The sequence below is a fragment of the Lathamus discolor genome, chromosome 1 (genome assembly GCF_037157495.1).
Source record: "Lathamus discolor isolate bLatDis1 chromosome 1, bLatDis1.hap1, whole genome shotgun sequence".
NCBI classification, from domain to species: domain Eukaryota; kingdom Metazoa; phylum Chordata; class Aves; order Psittaciformes; family Psittacidae; genus Lathamus; species Lathamus discolor.
The window spans coordinates 82007331-82028153 of NC_088884.1; the positions used below are offsets into that span (position 1 = coordinate 82007331).

At 38.0% G+C, this 20823-nt stretch overlaps 1 protein-coding gene across 8 annotated transcripts in view; it reads right to left on the bottom strand.

Annotated features, from left to right (window-relative positions):
• The window catches only part of EPS8 (EGFR pathway substrate 8, signaling adaptor), a 135410-nt gene that overhangs the window by 38129 nt on the left and 76458 nt on the right, over positions 1 to 20823 (bottom strand). For all 8 annotated transcript variants that reach the window (XM_065683259.1, XM_065683294.1, XM_065683249.1 and 5 more), the window contains 5 exons: positions 16458 to 16548; positions 15320 to 15393; positions 4253 to 4320; positions 2159 to 2320; positions 1808 to 1957 (listed from right to left, as the gene is read on the bottom strand). In XM_065683259.1, coding sequence (XP_065539331.1) covers positions 1808 to 1957; positions 2159 to 2320; positions 4253 to 4320; positions 15320 to 15393; positions 16458 to 16519 — 516 coding nt within the window. In that variant the 5' untranslated portion in view covers positions 16520 to 16548. The remainder of the gene's footprint in view (positions 1 to 1807; positions 1958 to 2158; positions 2321 to 4252; positions 4321 to 15319; positions 15394 to 16457; positions 16549 to 20823) is intronic.

Genomic DNA, 20823 nt, shown 5'->3' on the forward strand with positions numbered 1-20823 from the left:
TAGTAGCAACATAAAAGTTTAGGAAAGTAACTGGTAGTGATAAAGCTTCCTTTAGGAAACCACGATAGCCCCCAATTTCTCTTCAGTGTAAGAGAAGATAAATTTTTCAGCACACCCATAGGTTCCTGCCTCTCCATAACCACAGTCTGCCTCCACCAGTGGCCCCCAAGTGAAAGTTTGATGCATGTCTGAGGCATTAGTTTAATAGATCTTTCATTAAATAGGTCACAGCTTCTCTAGGATTCTGTTACATCTCTTCAGCTGCCAAATTAATTTCCTACACAGGCTGTCAAAGCCCGAGTATGTCAGTGTCTGGCTCACTCTACAAGGTCCACATCTTCCTTTGTACCTCATAGTGAAGATGTACATAACTTTCTGGGAGGAATGTGTAACTTCTGCTGTAACCAGAAGACACTACAGATTACGGACAAGGGATACATTAGGGTTAAAGAATTAACAGGAAAAAACTTAAGGGGATTTGAGGAACTTAAATCCAGAAGAATTCCATTAATCATACCCTTTATTATTTAGCATACTTTCTTTGTTTACAAAATATTGACTGTTCCAAGTATTATTGATTTTGACTAATTTTCTATTGCAAAGGCTCCTGGGGTTCATGGTAACTTCTAATCAAAAGCAGCAATAAAGCATGGAAGAAAGACCTAACCTTCCAAAACAGCCAAGTCTCCAGGGTAAGGAACAAAACCTAGGGTATGCTCACAGATTCAAACAACACCTCAGATGAAAAGGGAGATCCTGGACTTCCAACTCATGTGTAAGTGCCCTGCATTTTTACTTGTACACAGAGGAACAACTTCAAAAGATGAAAGTCTAATGGAAAGAGACCACCTCTGCACTTTGGAAAGCTGGGTCCAACCAGAGCTCACAAAGGATCCCTGCATTATTTAAGCTAATGCCACCCGGACTTTTCACAGGATCCCAAATTTCACTGAACAGCAAATTCTGCACAACGAATCCACAATTAGCCAATTATCTTCACACCACTCTCCCCATATCGATTTCAAAACGGCTGCATAGGGTGATTAGCAATCTGTTGTTTCAAGACAATGATATGAACTACTGCAAAGGAATTTTAAAAAATCCCCATGAAATTATCAACTGGAATTTAAAGACATACCAATCATATAGAATAAGTAACAGAAATTAAAATTTAGAACCCTGGAAATAAAGAAGTATTGCAGAATACGTTAAAAAATATTTACACTTGAAGGAAATATTTTAATCAGAGACGAATAGTCTCCTTCCTTGTTTTGTCCCTTGTTTTGCAAGTAGTATTTTCCTTTTCATTATCACTCCAGCAGAGCAGAGATGCAGAAATGTGAGAAAGTAGAGAAGGTTTATTGTTCAGTGACAAAAAGAGCAGGAAAAGGGCAAAGACTAGGTAAGACTAAGGGCTCAGATGAGTTCTTTGCAGATCATAAGATAAATGTGACAACACAAACTATTTTACACCACTTTTTTTACCATGGATTTACTCATTTGCAAACCTAAATGAACAGCTACAGAGCCCAAAAATCAATATTTACAGTAACAACATATTTGAACACGCACTAAGGATTCAGCTTGCATACTGGACTACTCTCCTACAAGACAAAAAAGCACTACACTTATTAACATATTGTAAGTACTGTGGATAACATAAGTGCATTAAAGCATATTTGTAAGAAAAAAAGAAACAGAATTATTTTCTAAGAATCACCTCATTTGATTTTATCCACTGTACTTGCTAATTCACAATATTTCCTCTATTTGAGTAAGTCATAGCAGATCTTCATTACTATCTTACCTTAATCTCATCACATTGGAAAAGATGCAAATCAGGTTTGTTTTGGGTTGGTTCTTTACATACTAATGCAAGAATTGAATTGTAATTGCATGCATTCATCACAGCTTGGCAATGTTGAATTGTGCTTAAAGGAAAATTCTCCAGTTCATTCTGCCAGAAGAGAAAAGAAAACAAACACAAAACACCACCTTACTATACAATGTCCTGATCTCAGAAAAGCTGCAAGAGTTAAAAAGGGAAAGTGATAATAAGCTAATTAAAATACAGAATCTCACCTACATCATTTTTCTGCCCGTTTCCATTTTTGCTCTCCCTCTCTCTGAAAATGAGACTGCCACTCACAGATCTTACCTTTGATTCCAAGTCCACCAAACTGACAGCTTTGTCATCCACTTGAAGAATCATATCTTGAGTCCACACTTTGCCTTTGGCATTCAGCAATTTCAGCTTCCTTATTCCATCATCCACTGTAATCATTGCCTCTTTTCGATCCAGAACAAAGGTAGTCAAGTGCTAGTGAATGGGATGTACATTTAAAAAAAATAATTGTAATTTTCCCCACTGCTAGGCGTTGTCAGTATTCAAACTGCCAGGAAATAGCAATGCAAATTATTAATGAATAAAAGTGCCTTTGTATATGACAGATCCCACGAATAAGCCGTAAAAGAGGTTGTTTAGTCCATGATGCCACTTGAAGTCAACTGATTTTTGTAACTCACTATTTGTCATCCTCTGTCATTTCCTCACCACAGCAAGCGGTTAGACTTGAAGGCATATTCTGAGATCTTTCACATAGCAATGCTAGAATTAAACCCTGAGCATTTAATTAGCTTCCTTGAGGAGTGAAAACCTGCCCTTCTTGGCAAGCTGAATCCAGGAAGCCTCAGCAGAAGCTTTCCAGAAACACACTGCCTGTGTACCTCCATCACCACTCCAACTGGGAGTGCCCTCATCTCTTCCAGAGCTACTAGCTAGCATGCCAATGGCTATCATGATGGGCTTGCATCTGACTGGGATACCTTATGGACAGGCTAGACTCTTCTTTTATGCAGATCACAGCAGAAATGTAGTGTACTAAATATTTTTGTTCACCATCAACTTGGAATATTCTCCAGATTCAATTAATGCTCTAGAAATCAAATACTACCTCACAGACATCACCTCAACTAGCTTCCCTGTCATTATGGTTTTGACAATTCCTCCTTCAATATGCCAACCATGCAAGAAAACCATAGAACTATTTCATTTTTTCCAGGCCTAAATACAGCTTCACATTCTTATTGAAGACCTGGTTACACTCATTCAAACTGAACCAATTTTAATATGTGCTGCACATTTATCTTTTAAAGAATTTGAAAAAAACCCAACCAAACAAACCAAAACCACGAAGAATTAATTGTACTTTCTTCTATTACAGGATAACAGCAGTTAGTAATGACAGACAGGAGCTGCATATAATCAAAGAATTAAGAAGTGAAACAAACTGTCTATTGGCTGCTCACACGCAAATGCTTAGATTTCAAATACAAGTACTAATTTTTATGCCAGTACAGTACCAAAACCATTATGAAGAAACCGAAGAAAAATAACCAATTAGAAACAACACAACTATTCATCTGCAAGCTGATCATAGGATAGAAGCACTTGAAATTAAGACTCTTCTGCATATGATCTCACAATTTACATCTAATTTAAAATCTAGGGAATAAAAATGAGCTGAGAACCTATGGTTATCTGCAAGACTTGGCCTAACCCATAATAGTGCTCTGATGGCAGTGGGAGAAAGTTTGTGCCAAAGTAAGACTACAGAATGAAGCACTGCATCCAAAAGTGCTGAACAGGCTACATATGGGCACCCAGGATTACTTTGCTGAATATTTTAAATATATCTACTCCTGAATAAAATATGACAGCAGCATGCAGTACTTCTGCAAAGCAGCTTAAGATAGGAAGTAACACTTAGCACTTCATGCTGGAGAAGCATCTTTACAGGCAGAATATATTTAACTACTTCATAGTAGTCAAATTTGGGCTTTTAGTGGTTAACGCTTAGCTCTTTCTGAATATTGTCATCCCTGCAGATTATAACTGATTAAAGTATTCATTTTAAATAAATGTCCCTTGCCAACAGCCAACAGCTCTGCCTCAAGCTTGCAACAAGCCAGGTTCAGAGACAGGGCAGCATAACACGGTGAACTGATATCCCATTGAGAAGTCCTGTCCATTTGCCAAACTACACAGAACTTTGCTTACATACTTCTACATAAAAATTTCAGCTCATTATGGTAAAGCTGCAGAATTTGAGACATTTCTGTGTAATCTAATCTGAAGTGACCTCGGGCTGGCAGGATGTTTTGGAAGATGTATATGCCTTCAAGCATAAGCATCCTCAAAAAACATGTAGGAAAAAATAACTGAAAGCTGTAACTCCATTCATCGTCTCACCTCTACGTGATACTGGGAAGTTTCGGATATGCTGCTGGCACTGTCTCGTGCATAATTCTTCCTTTGTTCTAGAGATGGGAGAAAAGAAAAGTTATTCATTCAACTTCTTATCCTGCTGTTTTGAATACTTTTCAGAGATAACAAGACTAGTTGTATATATGAAAACAGAAGACAAGTTGATGTTAACTTCTGTATTTGCAGAAAAAACCCTCCACCTCCACATATTCCAGCACAAGGATCATACTTACGTCAATGTATTAACAGAGAGCCGGTGGGTGCAAACAAAAGCCAGTTATCTCATCACAGTGAGTCAGGACACCGGAGGGGAACAATGTTCTGACTGAAAATGCTTCATTGGGAAGCCTGATTACTGAAATCACTGGCTTGCCACTTCGGTAGCAATATGCTAACTAGCATCAAGCTTACTGTATTTGTATGAGTGCACTTAAACACAAAAGTATTTTCTAACATAAACATAATTCTGTTAAACCTACAAAACAACAAAGCCACATGTGAACCAGACCTAAATCATCATTTATTTTTTCCTAAACTATTCAAGTTGATGAATTACTAGTGTAGAAATATGCATAGAAAGGAGTTAAACAAACAAAACAGAGAGAGGGAAATACACACCAAATATCTGCAGCTAAAACGACACAATGCTGCAAAATCAGAAACATCATGTGCCTTTACATTTATACAATAAATTAATATTAATCTATTTAATATTAAACCAGGAGAGGAGGGAAGAAAAAAAGGCAAGATGAAGACACAACACACACCCAAACCACAATATACCAAATTTAGATGGATATTGAAGAAAACCTTCCAGTGTAAACAAACAAACAAAAAATCCTTAATGCAACATTTGGAAGGTTTTTCTCTTTTTTCACTACAACCACTGAAGTGCCTGATCTAGAACATCAGGACCTCTGTCTAAGAAAGAAAGTCGCTACATGACATGGCCGAGAAAGGTCCGAGGAAACTCTGCAAGTAGCCAATTCTTTTCTCTCCATTTCATGAAATGACTTAATTTCTCGTCTTCAAGTGAAAGCCAACCATATCCTGGGCTGCATCAAAAGGAGTGTGACCAGCAGGTCAAAGGAGGTGATCCTGCCCCTCTACTCTGCTCTTGTGAGACCTCACTTGGAGTATTGTGCGCAGTTCTGGTGTCCTCAACATAAAAAGGACATGGAACTGTTGGAACAAGTCCAGAGCAGGGCCACGAGGATGATCAGGGGACTGGAGCACCTCCTGTATGAAGACAGGCTGAGGAAGTTGGGGCTGTTCAGCCTGGAGAAGAGAAGGCTGCGTGGAGACCTCAGAGCAGCCTTCCAGTACCTGAAGGGGGCCAACAAGGATGCTGAGGAGAGACTCTTCATCAGGGACTGTAGTGACAGGACAAGGGGTAACGGGTTAAAACTTAGACAGGGGAAGTTTAGATTGGATATAAGGAGGAAGTTCTTTACTGTAAGGGTGTTGAGGCACTGGAATGGGTTGCCCAGGGAAGTTGTGAATGCTCCACCCCTGGCAGTGTTCAAGGGATGGGCTTGACAGAGCCTTGGGTGGCATGGTTTAGTGTGAGGTGTCCCTGCCCATGGCAGGGGGGTTGGAACTAGATGATCTTAAGGTCCTTTCCAATCCTAACTATTCTATGATTCTATGAAATAGGCAGTTTGATTTTGTTCAAAGGAAAATACCTGCCATACATAGAAAATATATCAATTTCATCATACTTGGAGGAAAAATAAAAATGAGTGATTCTGTTGATAGGACTGCTAAGTAACTTTTCTGCAAAATAAAATGCTAACTACTACCAAGCACATGATCATACAACATGCACATAACATGATCATACAACATGTGACATACAGAGATCTGCAGTGAGGACACATAAAAGCTACACTGTAAATCTTTTCTGTGGCCAGGGTTCCTTCATCCAGGAATTTCAAGTGATGACAAAGACAGCAGTGCCCTCATTTTCAGATGTCACTTGTGACACTTGTGTACGTGCCACCTTTTATAATCACATCATTACCTCTCCAGTTCTTGGAGATTTTCACGACAGACCCCACAGCTTCTGAAATACCTCACTTGACTTGAAGTCCCCCTCCGATGAATAACACTGCTCATGCAACAGAACCATCCTGTTCCTGTACAAGTATTTCTGCTTTTGCAGCATTTTATTTAAGTACTTATTTGGTTGATTTTCTTTTTAAACACAATAGACACACACACACATGCACACCCCAGTAAAGCATTAAAGCAGTACTGTCTGATTTGCTACCTTTCTTTTTTTGTTTGGATGATGATCTGAAGAAGTAAAGTCCATCTGTTCCTAACAAAACAAGGGAATTAGAAAGCAGTATCTAGTTTAATCCCATAGAATTATTTGCATCTCCAAGGGGGTCAGTTAACAGTCTTTTTTTTTTTATGGACTGTAAATGATAGTTAAATGCTGTCCAGGAAGAAAGACTGTATGGTATAAAAAAAAGCCACTTGTTTTAATTAAATTAACTAATTAATTAAATGTAATGCATCAAATACTCAGTTTTGACTATTATTATTTTCTTCAGGTAAATAAAAATAGTTTTTAATTATATCAAAATAACAAAAATAAGAAATTTTGTGTACCCTATAAGATTTATAAATTCTGCAAATAAAACCAGATAGAATTTTTTTAAATAAACAAATACATTCTGGCATATGTAGAGGCTCCAAAGGGTTTAACTAGCACAAAGTAAGTTTTGCAAGAGACTCCCTGCTCTCCTTCACATATATCATGTGTTAAGACAGGATATATAAAACACTCATAGTACTAATTAACATATCCTCTTCCACAGAGCAGCCCAACACTTACAAGAGACATGACGGCAAGGTTTTCAACACACTGTCATGTTGAGAACAATAGCGTTTATGTAAGAAATAGAGCTTTCTGAATGCTAATAAAATCCGTGATTGCTTGCACTAGAGACCCAAGGAAAACCCCTCAAGTTCTGCATTCTTAATTGCACCAGAATAGTAACAAGAATTTAATAGTAACAAAAACTGAAAATATAATTTTCAATTGGCAAAAGTCAATCCATATTTGTGTTAATAAACAAAAAGTATGGTCACCACAGTCCATACTGAGTTCAGCAAAAAATCCTATTCATTTCTTTAATGCAGGTAGAATGATTATTACCACCTGCTGGAGACCAAAGTTATAACTTAGAATAGAATATTTCAGTTGGAAGGGACCTATAACTATCTAGTACAACTGCCTGACAACTTCAGTGCTGATCATAAGTTAAAGCGTGCTTTTAGAGCATTCTCTAAATGCCTCTTAAACACTGACGGGCCTGGGGCATTGACCACTGTTTTCTGTTATCCTGTAGACTCTTCAAACAAAAACACTTGATAATGTATGTCACTTATGAAGACTAGGAGACTCTGTTTTCTGGGAGTCCAAGGAAGTGATGCAATCTAAACTCTGCACACTGAAGCAGGCAAACTAAAACTGGGGAGGCTTCCGAGTCTTGTTGCAGTTACAGACAAAACCAAAAAGAGAGATGGTACCTCACAGGCTCTTAAAAGTTACTGCAGCACTAAGCAGTAATAATGTAATTTTGGATGAGCTAAGAAGTAGTCTACAGCAGCTATGAATACTGTAAACACTGGTAGAGGTAGATACTATGGGGCAACTGCTCCATCCTGAAATTACCCTTCAAAATGCATCATCTAGTAAGTACCTTAGCATAAAGCAAAATTCTGTCACTGCTTCTGGAACATTTTTTCTTCAACATTTGTTTTTCATCTCTTTTACAATTTAATAGCTAGGAAGTGGGTCTACTTTCTTATTGTCATGGCTTAAACCCAGCTGGTAACTCAGCACTACGCAACTGTTCGCTCACCCTCCCTTCCTTCCCTCTGAGCAGGATGGGGAGGAGAGTCAAAAGAATGTAAACCCCATGGGTTGAGATAAGAACAGATTAATAACTAAAGTACAATATAGTACTACTGCTACCACTAATAATGATAATGATATGGGAAATAACAAGAGGAGAGAATATGAAACTAAAAAGGGAAAAGGAAAAAGAACAATAAATACAAGTGATACAAAATACAATTGCTCAGGACCTGCTGACTTATACCCAGACTGACTCGAGCAGCGATCTGCCCCTCCCAGGTAACTCGCTTCAGTTTATATACTGGGCATGACGTGCTGTGGTATGGAATACCCCTTTGGCTAGTTTTGATCAGGTATCCTGTCTCTGATTCCTCCCAGCATCCTGTGCCCGTCCTCACGGGCAGAGCATCAGAGACTGAGAAGTCCTTGATCAGGGTAAGCACTACTTAACCACAACTAAAACATTGGTGTGTTATCAGCACTGTTCTCAGACTAAAGGTGAAAACACAGCACTGCACCAGCTACTAAGAAGGAGAAAAAATAACTGTTACAGCTGAAACCAGGACAGCTGCCCAGGGTCAACCCAGTTGCTAGTCACCAAGGCTCCCAGAGAGATTGTTTTCTTGGCTGCCTGGCATAAATTGTAATAAAGTCCCCCATGATGACATGAATGTAACACAAAGAAAGAAGAAAAATTGAGACAAGCCTGCAAATCTGCTCTGCATCCTTCTCTACCCTGATGACACAACAGTCTGATGCTTCTTCCTACAATACCTCTACATTTCCAAGTCAGAGATACCTGAGCATAATACTCTCACAGTCTTTTAATTCATATATAGCTCCTTATTTTTCTTCTTTCCTAGCTGCTTATTGTTATTCTTCTGGAAATGTAGCTTCCACCTCCTCAACTCTTTCACATACCAAAGTGGGTGATTATTATTCATCAATACTAATCTGACTGCTTTTACAGAAACTCTAAAATGTCTCTTAACACAATCTTCAAATGCAAGTTATTCATACCCTGCTACTAAAAACGAGGAACAGAATTTGCAGACTTACTGATGTACTAGGTCTGGCTGGGATGGAGCTTATTTTCTTCCCAGCAACCTGTATGGTATGTGATTTGTGACCTAAACAGTGTTGATAACACAGGGATGTTTTAGTTCTTGCTGAGCATTGTCAAGACCTTCACTATTTCTCACTCTGACATCCCAGTGAGTAGGCTGATTCCAACTGGCCATAGGGATATTCCATATCATATAGTATCACGTTTGGCAATAAAACTGGCAAGTAGTCTTGCTCAGAGACTGTCCAGGCACTGATCTGCTTATGGAAGGTGGTGAGTGATTGTCTTACTTGGGGTTTTTTCCTCCTCCCTCTTTCCTTCATTTGCTATGTCTTTACCTTTATCCATCAGTTTTTCTTGCTTTTGCTCTTCTGATTCTCTCCCCTGTCCTGCTGCAGGGAGGAGTCAGGGGGAATGAACAAACTGGGTAGCTCCTTCATTGCTGCCTGGGGTCTACCCCAACATTGGAAAAAAAACTCCATAGAATTTTGTATGCTCCATTTCAGTCTCCTAATCCTCCCAATCAGTCTCAGCCTCTCGTGGGCTCCTTCATGCATGAAGAGAGTTATTGAAGCTAGAGTGAAATTCTACAACAGAGACATCCAGATAGGATTTATAAAACTATCAAAAAATGAATACAACTATCAAAATCATTGGGGTTTTTTTCCTCTTTATTTACTGCAGCTGTTACATCCAACATGTAAAATACAGTGCAGGATTAATACCGCAGTTAGTGCAAACCCTGATGATAAACTGCACACAATTTACCTATTGTATTTTTGTTCTGATAAAGGAAAAAAATGAAAATAAAAAATGAACATGGCACGAGGCACTTCAGTTAAATTCTTCATCACATTTATAGCAAATGCAACCCAGAAGACTTTGAGCAAAATAAAATCTCTCACAATGCAAGGCAATAAACCTTAAAGCAGCACAGCATTTCACTGAGAGGTCCTGACTGCAAGATCTACTAGCTACTAAACCTTTCAAAGGAACAGGAACATTGATACACAGAAACTAATACTCTTCCCACTGTCTGATATGCTACTGCTATTTGTGTCCTTGTGAACTTATTATTGAATTCACCAATCATCAGGAGTGGACCATATTTCCGGTTTCAAAAAGATGTTTAAGGGTACTGATTTTGTACTCTATTTGGAAGCATCCAAAACATCAGAAAGACAGACTTTTAGCCGACTAAAAAATAGCCAACTCAAAAATACTACTGGACAGTACGTGACACAGATAAACAGGACTCAAGATTGCCTTTGCTCATTTTCTTTCTTGCCTTCACTACACTATGTGCTCTCCCCAGTTCTTTCTGTGAAGGACCATTTGGAAAGGTTAATTATTCAAGAGCTTCAGGAAAAAAAACAACAAACCAACAAACCACCAGCATTGCCCAAGGTCTACTGAGGCAGAGCTATGAATAGAACCTGACCAAGTTAAGAGTCCTGTCTCTCCAACTGGAAGAGAGTGCAGGATTTTGGCAGATTAGAAAGCTGCCTAATATACTCTACTGTAGCCTGTGTCTGCCACTGTCCAGAAGACTACACAGAGAAATGTATCACAGGAGGAAAAATGCAATTATTTATTTAGCTAGGGAAAATTCTTACCAGAAGCAAAAAAAAAAAAAAAAAAAAAATCTCAGGATGAGTCTTAAAAGAAGAACAGTGGTGCTGGTTAGAGCTATGATACCTTTAAGTACAACAAGTTTTCAGTTCCTAAAACCCTAAAACAGAAGTCGGGAATCTCGATGAGTAGGCTCCCACCAATGTCTTACAAATAATTGTATAGGCCAGATGTAATAAATGTTATCAGTGCTACAGTTATAATAGCACAAAGAAAGGTTAACGGTGGATCCCATTTTCTCCTTCCATAGCCAAATTGAAAAACGTCTACACAGCGTACAAAGACTTACAGCTCTGAAATCTGATGGCAATCCATGTGGACATGGATTAAAAGTCTCCCTCACAAGCTGTCCTAAGAATCCTGGAGTAACAGTATAAATTATTACCACATATCATCAAGCAGAAAAGCTCAATACTCAGTTTACTACCATGCATTTGTGGTTTGCATTGGACTGATTGCTGACACCCCCTTAAAGGTGTATTGCAGCAGCTGGAAAAACTCAGCCCTCAACTGAGAACAAAGTGCAGGAAACATGACCTACACAACCAGGGAGAAGGGTCAAAACTTGAGTTCAAAACAAATGGCATTTTCAGAGGAGCAAACACTATCACTTTCAGAGATTTACACCACAAGCTTCTCCCCAGTGGCTATGTGGGAACCAGCTACCAAAGAAAGTGTACTGTTTGGGAGCCAGCTGTCAATTTAATTCGAGTATCAAATAAGTCAATTTAATTCGAGTATCAAATAATAGAAGCTTGTTACATGGATGGCTTCTTTTAATGGACTTGTTTGCTTAGTCTATGACTTGCTCATGGTTTCCTTGAATTTATTACACTGCAGTTCTTCTGAATGAAGTATTTGACCAATGCAAAAATACACAAGCAATATCACTGCTAGCACCTAATCATAGCCATGAGAGTATAAATACAATGCTTGAAACACTTAGTCCTTTCTGATGCAGTGTGAAGACAATTTTAGCAATTCCACACCGTACAATAATCCAACAGTTTGGAATGAACCACTAGCTTACTGCTCCTCAGGAATGGGGCTGCTCTACACTGTGTCACTCGCTGGCAATCCCCCAGCACAGCCCTGGCTATTGGCACTGACTGATGCTGCATGTCACCCCAAAACCAGAGCTGCAGAAGACAGATGGAGAACACAACTCTAGAACAACAGATGACAGTGCAAGCCACAACCAATTTCAGACAGAAAGCCCAGGAAGTAAATGATGAAAAAAAACCCATAAGGATGTGCAGAGGGTGTCTTCCTTCCCAGCTCAGTGAGAGATTTATCATGCCAATAGAAAACAGTTCATTTCAGGAAGAAAACGAATAAAAAAAAACCCAACAAAAATATTATTTGACACATTAAAAAAAAAAAGGCAGTTGCAGGGAAGCTTTTGTTATCAGATAACCACATCAGAGACAGTTATGCTTCAGTCTAGTTTTTAACTGAACTGTCTGTAACACCAACAGAACCCCAGCCTCCTTTCCCACTGGCACTGTGGCCAACCTTCTGCCTGACCTCTGAAGTAACTGAACAGTCATGCATCACCTTAGCACAGGGAATCAGAAGATAAACTTCATGCCATGACGTAGAGGTTTGTGTGTCTGTGTATACACATGCACACATATAAATATATATACACACAATATTATTAACAATTTTTTTTTAGTCTTTACTGTACTTGGAAGAAATGTAGCTCAAAATCAAGTGGTCATTTCAGAGCCCATGTACCATCTTCAGTTGTTGGCACCCACAGACAGGTGTTTTAGTTCAAAGGACATTCAAAAGCCTTCCAAAAAAAAGTAAGTCTGTCATGGACAAAATCTGTTGTTAACATTACATTGTCACATTTTAGCAAAGAAAAAAAAGTCATGGTCCATTTTACTTTTAACATAAAATGATCTGTATTTTCCAATATATTATAAGTGAATCTATTAAATAAATGAGCTTTATGTATTTACATAAACAAAATATCCATATTTACTATACATGTACATAATATAAATTATAAGAAGAAAGCCGGGGAGCCTTCAATCTGCTTCAAGGGCTTTCAGTGTCATGGATCTCGAATAAACTATTTCAGTTATTAATTATAAATAAAGTATTTTATAATAAGCACTTTTAACCCATATTAATAATTCCAGTGTCACTCAACTGCTTCCCACCCCCCTTGGGACAGCATGCACAAAAATCCCTCCCATCACAAAGGAAGAAAAGACACACATGGGATGCAGCAGAAAGGTAATATGGTTGCTAAAATTAAAAAGTGCCCTGAATTTGAGAAAATTTTAGGTGTTTTCCTGTTTTCTCCAGTACATATATTTGGTAATACTGACAGCCCAGTTCTTTGTGCATTCAAAACAGAGCAGAAGCAGCAAAATGTGTAAATTCCTCTCCAAAAGTTGTGCCAATAGATCTTCACTCAGAGCTCTAGGATAATTAAGCCTTCTACTTCATTCAGCTCCTGGCATCTGCAACTAGAGTTTTTTGATGCATCTATCAGCAATGGAAGTGAACCAAGATCAACAATTCATTTTACAGGACCAACCACACAGCAGTTTTATGGTAAGCATTTTCAATTAGTACCTCAATTCAATTACGCATTTCAGAAGTAAAAGGCTGTTTACCATTACACACCTCAAATTTACTCACTGGTCCCCCTCTTTTACTGACACGTGACAACCCCATCACATGTTTCATATGAAAAAGCTCAGAGCAGTATTACTTTAAAAGACCCCAAATTTTAAAGAACACTGTTAAGCATTTACTGATACTGCCACGCGGTTCAAACAATGTACTCTTGAAAAATGATGATGATGATATAAAATGAAAAAGAAAAGTGTAACACTCTCATAATGTCTCATAAAGAAATAATCTACTAAGTTTTTCACAACATGTCTTTCTGGTTTCTGTTGCCACCTACTATTCCTGTCAACATGTGCAATCAGTCTGTTGAGTAAACCCGTACAGGATGCAGAAATCACCATTTAAAATGATCACTTCAGAATTTTCCTCAGTTACAGTTCCTGCCTTTAGAACTATGTCAAGTGCCTGACTTTCGTAGCACACCACTAAAAAAGCTAAACTTAGAGTGATTCACGCGCAATGCCCTTTTTAATGGCAACGGTTTCACATGGTTTCTACTTCTGGCTTTGCTGATTTTTCTAGAAGCGGATCTTCACACTATTCTAGCAGAATGCCTTCAGCCACCAAACCACATCAGCTTTTTCCACACCACTTGTCTTTTCAGAAGATACCAAGCTAGGAGACCTCCAGTCTCTTTTGTGGGCTTTTAGTCTCATGAATTTTGAAGCAGTTTAAAACCCAACAGCGCAACTGATAGAACAGAGTTCTCATGTGGTCATGGATGAGTAACCAAACTTGAGACCTGTCGGGTGTCCTTCCAAGGGCAAGGTTAACTCTGCTCTAATGTCACAAAGCATCCTGCCATCACTTCCCTAACCTCCGAAGTCTCTCCCAGCCATCAACCCACCCAAAATAGGAGAGAGAACTAGGGATGTTGAAGTTCTTAGCCACTGCTTTTTGAGCTCTCCAGTTTGGTAACCTGCAAAGGAGGTGGTAGATGCAATAAGGGAGAGCAGGCTGAGGTGTGAGGGGACCTGCACAGCACTGGGTTCTCAATGCAGACTTTGTTCTTCCAGTCTCAACAGTTGTACTGACTTTCAAAAGAGCATTTAACAACAGGCACAGATTTACACAGCAGAAATCTCAGCCTCATTGCTGCTTCTATTTCCATTACCAGCACAGCTATCAGCAGGATGTATTCACAGTGGAGGTGTCTGACCAGGAAAAGATGCAATCTGGCTGGCAAGGAACATGACTACATTCTGTCTCCACAGTGATTTGGCCATGGGCTAGAGAGTAGCATGTACAGCCAAGACAAATACTAGCATTTGTAGTAGGTAAGTGCAACAACATTTAGGCATTTGTAAGGAACATCGCTTTTGACAGTCACAAAGCCTGCTGAAAACAGCAGGCCAAATGGGACCCCAAATCCATTACATCAAATTTAATTTCCATGAAATCCTTGTGTAAAACAAGAATAATACTATAAATCCCTTTTCCGCTAGCAGGGGATAACGTTGGGGAGGCAGGGGGGGGACACAGGTCATGAATCAAACCTATAGCACAGACAGACTCCTGAATGCTTTCTTCCTGGTACATATCTTAGCCATACGATCACTTAGTTTTTTGATAAATGGTTTACACATTGCTCAGATTAGCGGCTGGAAGCTCTCTGCTTAGCAAACCATAGAAACATTTTCTAGCTAGCCTACTTAGTTTTATCAGGAATAAAGTCACTTACTTTTCTAATTTAGTTAACATACACACCCATGTCTGTACATACACTTTCAGACCTATATGCATAAAATATTTCCACCATGACATCACAATAAGTATTTAAACAACAATTTTAACATGAAAGTTTAGAGACTTTATGCCGCCTTACCATAAAGAGCTTTTGCACTTGTTCTTGAATTCTGCTCCCTCTCTGACTGGGCAAATGTTGGGGAACCATAGCCACTGGAAGAAAACATTTCTGGTTAAGTTCTGAAGAGATGCATTTGTCACACACAAACAGGCACTAAAAAAACCCCTCCCCTTATATAGGACTACACATTCCTACAACATTACTAACAGAGATAATGATCCTGGATATTTGTTCCACACCATGAATATAATGAACTGTGTTTCACTTTGGCTGGAAGCTCTTCTGAGCTTCTGAGCTGTTCCATTAATAGATCATCATGCACAATGGGTGTGTGGCATACACATACTTACCATAATGTAAGTAATCAAAATCACTTAATAACAATAACAACAATAAAAATATATTAATATTACTACTATGCCAAAGACCTGGTAGGACTTTTTTTCCTGCTTACACAAATGTTAATTGTTTTTAACAATTTTAACTGCTTTTCATAAAAGACTCAAAAGGACTATCATTGCCTACAACACATGAAAAGGCAACCCAACTTCCTTCTAGTGCAACAACAAGAATGAATCATATACAAACTCACAGATGACAGCACAGATGCCCTACTCCATACAGTAATACATGTTCTTTGGCACCAGATTAGGACAATTCTCATTAGTGCTCCGAATGAGCCTAGTGCCATGCTTCTGATACAGGGAGAATCCTCTCATCTCAGACAAGGCAGCATTTTCAGGTAACAGTTGCTCAGCTGCGTTTACTGTGAAAAAGTATTTTCTCACAGATGGAAAAGGCAGCCTTATCTTTTATGCATAAAAATGCATCCACTCAGAGCTAACCTCAAACCTCAGGTATATATAGACCTCTTCAAGGCAAATAAAAAGTAGGTTATGGTTACAGCAATTTTTCTGTTCCAGATGATTCCATTCTGTAATACAGCTTTACCCTTACACTAATCGGACTGACCAAGATCAGTCAGATGGTATCTGCCAGTTTGGTTATATGGCTTGGAAACTGCACATTCTTTCACAGAAGCTGCCTTTGTATTATTCCAGTGGGTTCTAATAATTCTAACTGAAATTAAAGTGTAAAGAAGAAAATACAACAGTTTTTTTCTTCCATAAATGGAAAATCAAAAGCATAACCTTACTTCATTTGAGGAAAATAACTTCCATATCCACCAGGAGGGGTGTTTGATATATGTCCATTCATTCTTATCGTCTCTTACCGAGGGAAACAATCTGGGAAAAGAAACAACAGCATAAGAATTTAAGTCTCTTAAAAGATGAAGGTTTAATACAGATGTAATACAAGCCTAATAAGAAAATTATCATAGAAATGGGAAAGAAATTGCATCAACAAGCTAAACTGCTATTATTTGCATCATGGAGATGCCTTAAAGATCCGTTATGGAACTTCTCCCAATTGCAATTTGATAGTTATTGCTTCAAATAACTTATAATTTAGCAAAAAAAAAAAAAGCTATTATTATTGATACAATGGTCTTTAAGAATAGCTTTAAAAATAAAAGGCCAACTAAACAAAGAACAACATCCTCTGCAGAAGTGAACAGTATGTTCCAAATGGCAACTTTAACAGTCCAGCATGTTTGATTTTAACCCTCTGTTCATTTCTTCCAAATGAAACTTTTAACATGAACTTTTGATACACTTTCTATGAAACTTTTCAGCCGAACTGTTAGAAAGATGCATTATCGAAACAAAACACAATTGTTGGCACAAAAGAAAACTTGGTTAGCTATTTTGGTACTAAAAAGGTGTTTGGGTTTTTTAAGCAGCATTTAACATCCACAAAACCTTTCATATAACAGTGATACTGAAAAGGCTAAGACGAAATAGTTAAAAGAATTCCTTTTTCCCTTACTAACATGCTTATTTAAGTTAAAATTGACTCTGGAAAGTGACTTCCAAAAGCCTCTAAAATTAACCAATCTCTATTCAAATTTACTATGGGCAAATATTATTTCATTTATACATACATGAATAATACATATTTGAATATTTCCCTAAATCTCAGCCATTAAATAGAAAAAAGATTTCTTTTAACACTGCAAAATAGCCAAAAGTATCTAAGATAAAATTTGTACCTAACAAAAGCTCCATTTCCAAAGTAAGCACAACCTGCTATAATGTACTAAAGCTACTTTACAAAGAGCTTATCTTCTGAATCATTAAGTCAGACTTACTGCGTCACTTTAACTGTTCTCTTCCTGTTTTACAGAGAAGCAGCAGCTGACTGACCTACAGTACATACAGTATTTTTCATCCACATATGTTCTGCTTTCCTCTCTCAGGCAAAAATACAATCAATATCAAATTCTGTTCTCAGCTCTAAAGTCTTCTGTCATTCAAGAGAGGTATGAGCTGCTTTTGGACTTCTGTACTGAGAACAGAATAATTTTTACACCCTTCTGAGGAACACCTAACATCTACCTGAGATGCAGTTATCAAAGCTAAATAGACCAGAGTAATCATGTGGAACTATAGTATCGCCTTTGGAGCCCATACTTGGTAATTTTGCTTAGCAACTCTTTCTTTTTAATTTTTCTTTTAAATCTTTGATTGCTCCTTGCAAACCAGCTTTACTGACATACCCACATTTTCCTTCCATTTCTCCTGCACAGCCCCACAACTACATCACACATCCAACTTGGTAGCCTGTTTGGCTGCTCAAAGCCACTTCGTACAGAGTGCAGTACTTAGCAGCTGCCTCCAATAAATTATAGTCTGTGCAGAGTGCTGCTCCATTCATTAGCAATAATAACCTTTGGGAAGCATCCTGAAATTGTCCCATGACTTGAAATAATAAAAATATTCACTTTCTCAGCAGAATTTGACAGGTCACTGTGCACACCTTGTTCCATTTCAGCAACTACATAACTGGTTCTACTCAGAGTGCTCTTCTCCAGCTCATGCTGCCATTAAGCTCTTTAACACTTCCTATTGGCTGTTAATATTTATAATCTGCAGTCATAGCTCAGTTTGCTACCCGGCTTGTTTACCCTGTGATTAGCTTCCTACGGGTGACCGGATCCAAAAACCTTATACAAACTTCCTCTACTTTCCATACACACAGTATTTAGAATCAGGATAGTTAAGAGTTGGAAAGGATCTTAAGATCATACAGTTCCAACCCCCCTGGCCATTGGGGTTTAAGATAATACTTATTTATTAATTTTATCTTCCATACCATTTCAGCATGTGATCTTTTTAATGGCCTTACTCATAACAAATCCCACAACTATACGCTTTAAAGTGAGATTTGGAAAAAAACTTGGATTTAGACTGTTTCAAAATTATGTCACTCCTCTGACATCTTAATCTGGCAAATATTTGGTTTGTTATTTGTATTCCACTTAATTTTATGAAAGTGGTGAAACAGGTATTTTAAGTAGAAGGAATGTAATATATTACAACTTAAAGCTTCAGCCTGTGAAGTTAGCCTAACACACCGATTTTGAAGCTGAGCAGCAGAATTTCACATTAGGGGAAGAAAACATGTCTTGAGACTAAATACTTGCCCACTGTAGACCATAACACCCTTTAGAGTAAATAGAAAAAGCTTTAAAATTATATTTTAATCAAGTGATAATGCAAATCTGAAGTTAGAAATGTTTGTATTTCTAAAAAAACAAACAAAAAAAAATGCAGCTCATTCTGCCAAGTAAGCATCAAAGTTTTAGTGAGTTTTAGCTCATATGCAAACGAAACACCACTTGCTATTTGATAGCTCAATAAAGCCAACAATATCTCCTGTCCCTTATGCAATTTGCCACTGTTAAAAAAAAAAATCAAATGCTTTTGAAATGCCAAGACAGCTACTTTGAGATGACAATTTCAAGAGGCTATGCAATGCTTCTAACACTTCATTGGAGAAAGCCCCTGATTGGGAATACAAACAAATGCTTTAGAGCCATTATTTATAATTAGTCTAAATATTTATAACAGCATCAAAAAGCTACTGGTAATTCCCCAGAATTATCAGGCAATTTCATCTCTCATTTCAGGAAAACTCTAAATTTTTTATAAAGTGCACAATGAAGAGAAGGTAAAAATCACAAAAGGATAACAGAATGTGCAGTGCTCTGCTTATTATTCACTTCTACACCTTTCTCTGCTGCATTTCTCATCTCAAATGCTCTTTCATCTCTTACAACCAGGCCCTTAGCAAAAGTCAACTTGTGTGTGCTGCAAGCCATTGTCTATTAATAAACTCCACTTCCTCTTTAATCTTCCTTTTCACCTCAGCCCAGCAGTTCACAGCAACACACACTGGTGTTCTAGACTTTAAAATAAACATCCTTCAGAATTAACTATATAATCCCTTTTTAAGTAGGCCTGAAGTATCAACAGTTCACTGTTGATATGCCCTAGAGCGGTCATGTCTTTCTCAGGACCCTGCAAAGAAATCACGCTTTCTCCAAACAAGAAATGTTTGAAAGCAGGAGAACAAAGTGAGAATTTACGAAGAAAAACAAGAAAATGGCCATAATAATAAGAGAACAATATATTATTTTAAATGTATTTTGAAATTCCTAAAACCAAATAAATACTAATTATTGTTTTTTTCCACAATATCAGAGGCTGAACAAGAAGAAACCCAACCATGAGTTCATTGCTGTCATCAGCTTTATATTTTAAGGGACTCTAGCATACTGATAGTAAGCAGCAATACAAATTACAAGGTTCTCTAGTAGTCAATAGTTACAGGTGGTCTAATCCCAAACATGAGGAGTATTATACTGGTATCTGACACAATTACATCAGTCATAAACATTCATTTTTTAAAATGCCTGAATGCTAAAATAACTCTTCACCTTCCCCACCTTGTAGGACTGGAGCCTTATGAAAGCAGTACAAACTGTTTGCAACCACAAGCTGACACATCAACAACTCACACTCTATCATTTAATTTCCTAGCAGGAGTCTGAAGGTAACAAAAGCCCTCAATTTATTTTAGAAAATCCCTTTTCTAGAAAGGCAGAGCAATCTCATTATAGAAAATGAGATATGCCAGAGGCCAGTGCTCCTTTTAATTCACCCTGATCCAACCGGTCCCACCAAGTGGCAGATCCCAGTATAAGATGGGGGGGGGGGAAAGAAAAAAAAAGAGAGAGAAATAGCTTAATGGTGTGGATATTAGAAATGATGGAGCTGGAAGGGTTAAGGAGAGGAGGATGTAGGGGAAGGAAAAGGAAAGCCAAGAACGGCTGGAACAATAATTATCTACCGATTAAGAAACTGTTGTTAGTAACAAGTCATTGTTATCACATGCCCAAAACCACGCAAGAATTCTTCCTCATCTAGATAGCAGGCACAGGCTGTAACTCCCGCCTAAGCAAAAAGAAGTGGACAATTACAAGGTAACACTTATCCTAGCAGATCTGACATTGTAGCAATGTCAGATAAGGACACCATTTCTCCACCCTTTCCCTTTTTAAAAATATTACGAAACAGCAAAAACAATAACAAAAAAATCACATGCATCCATGCTAT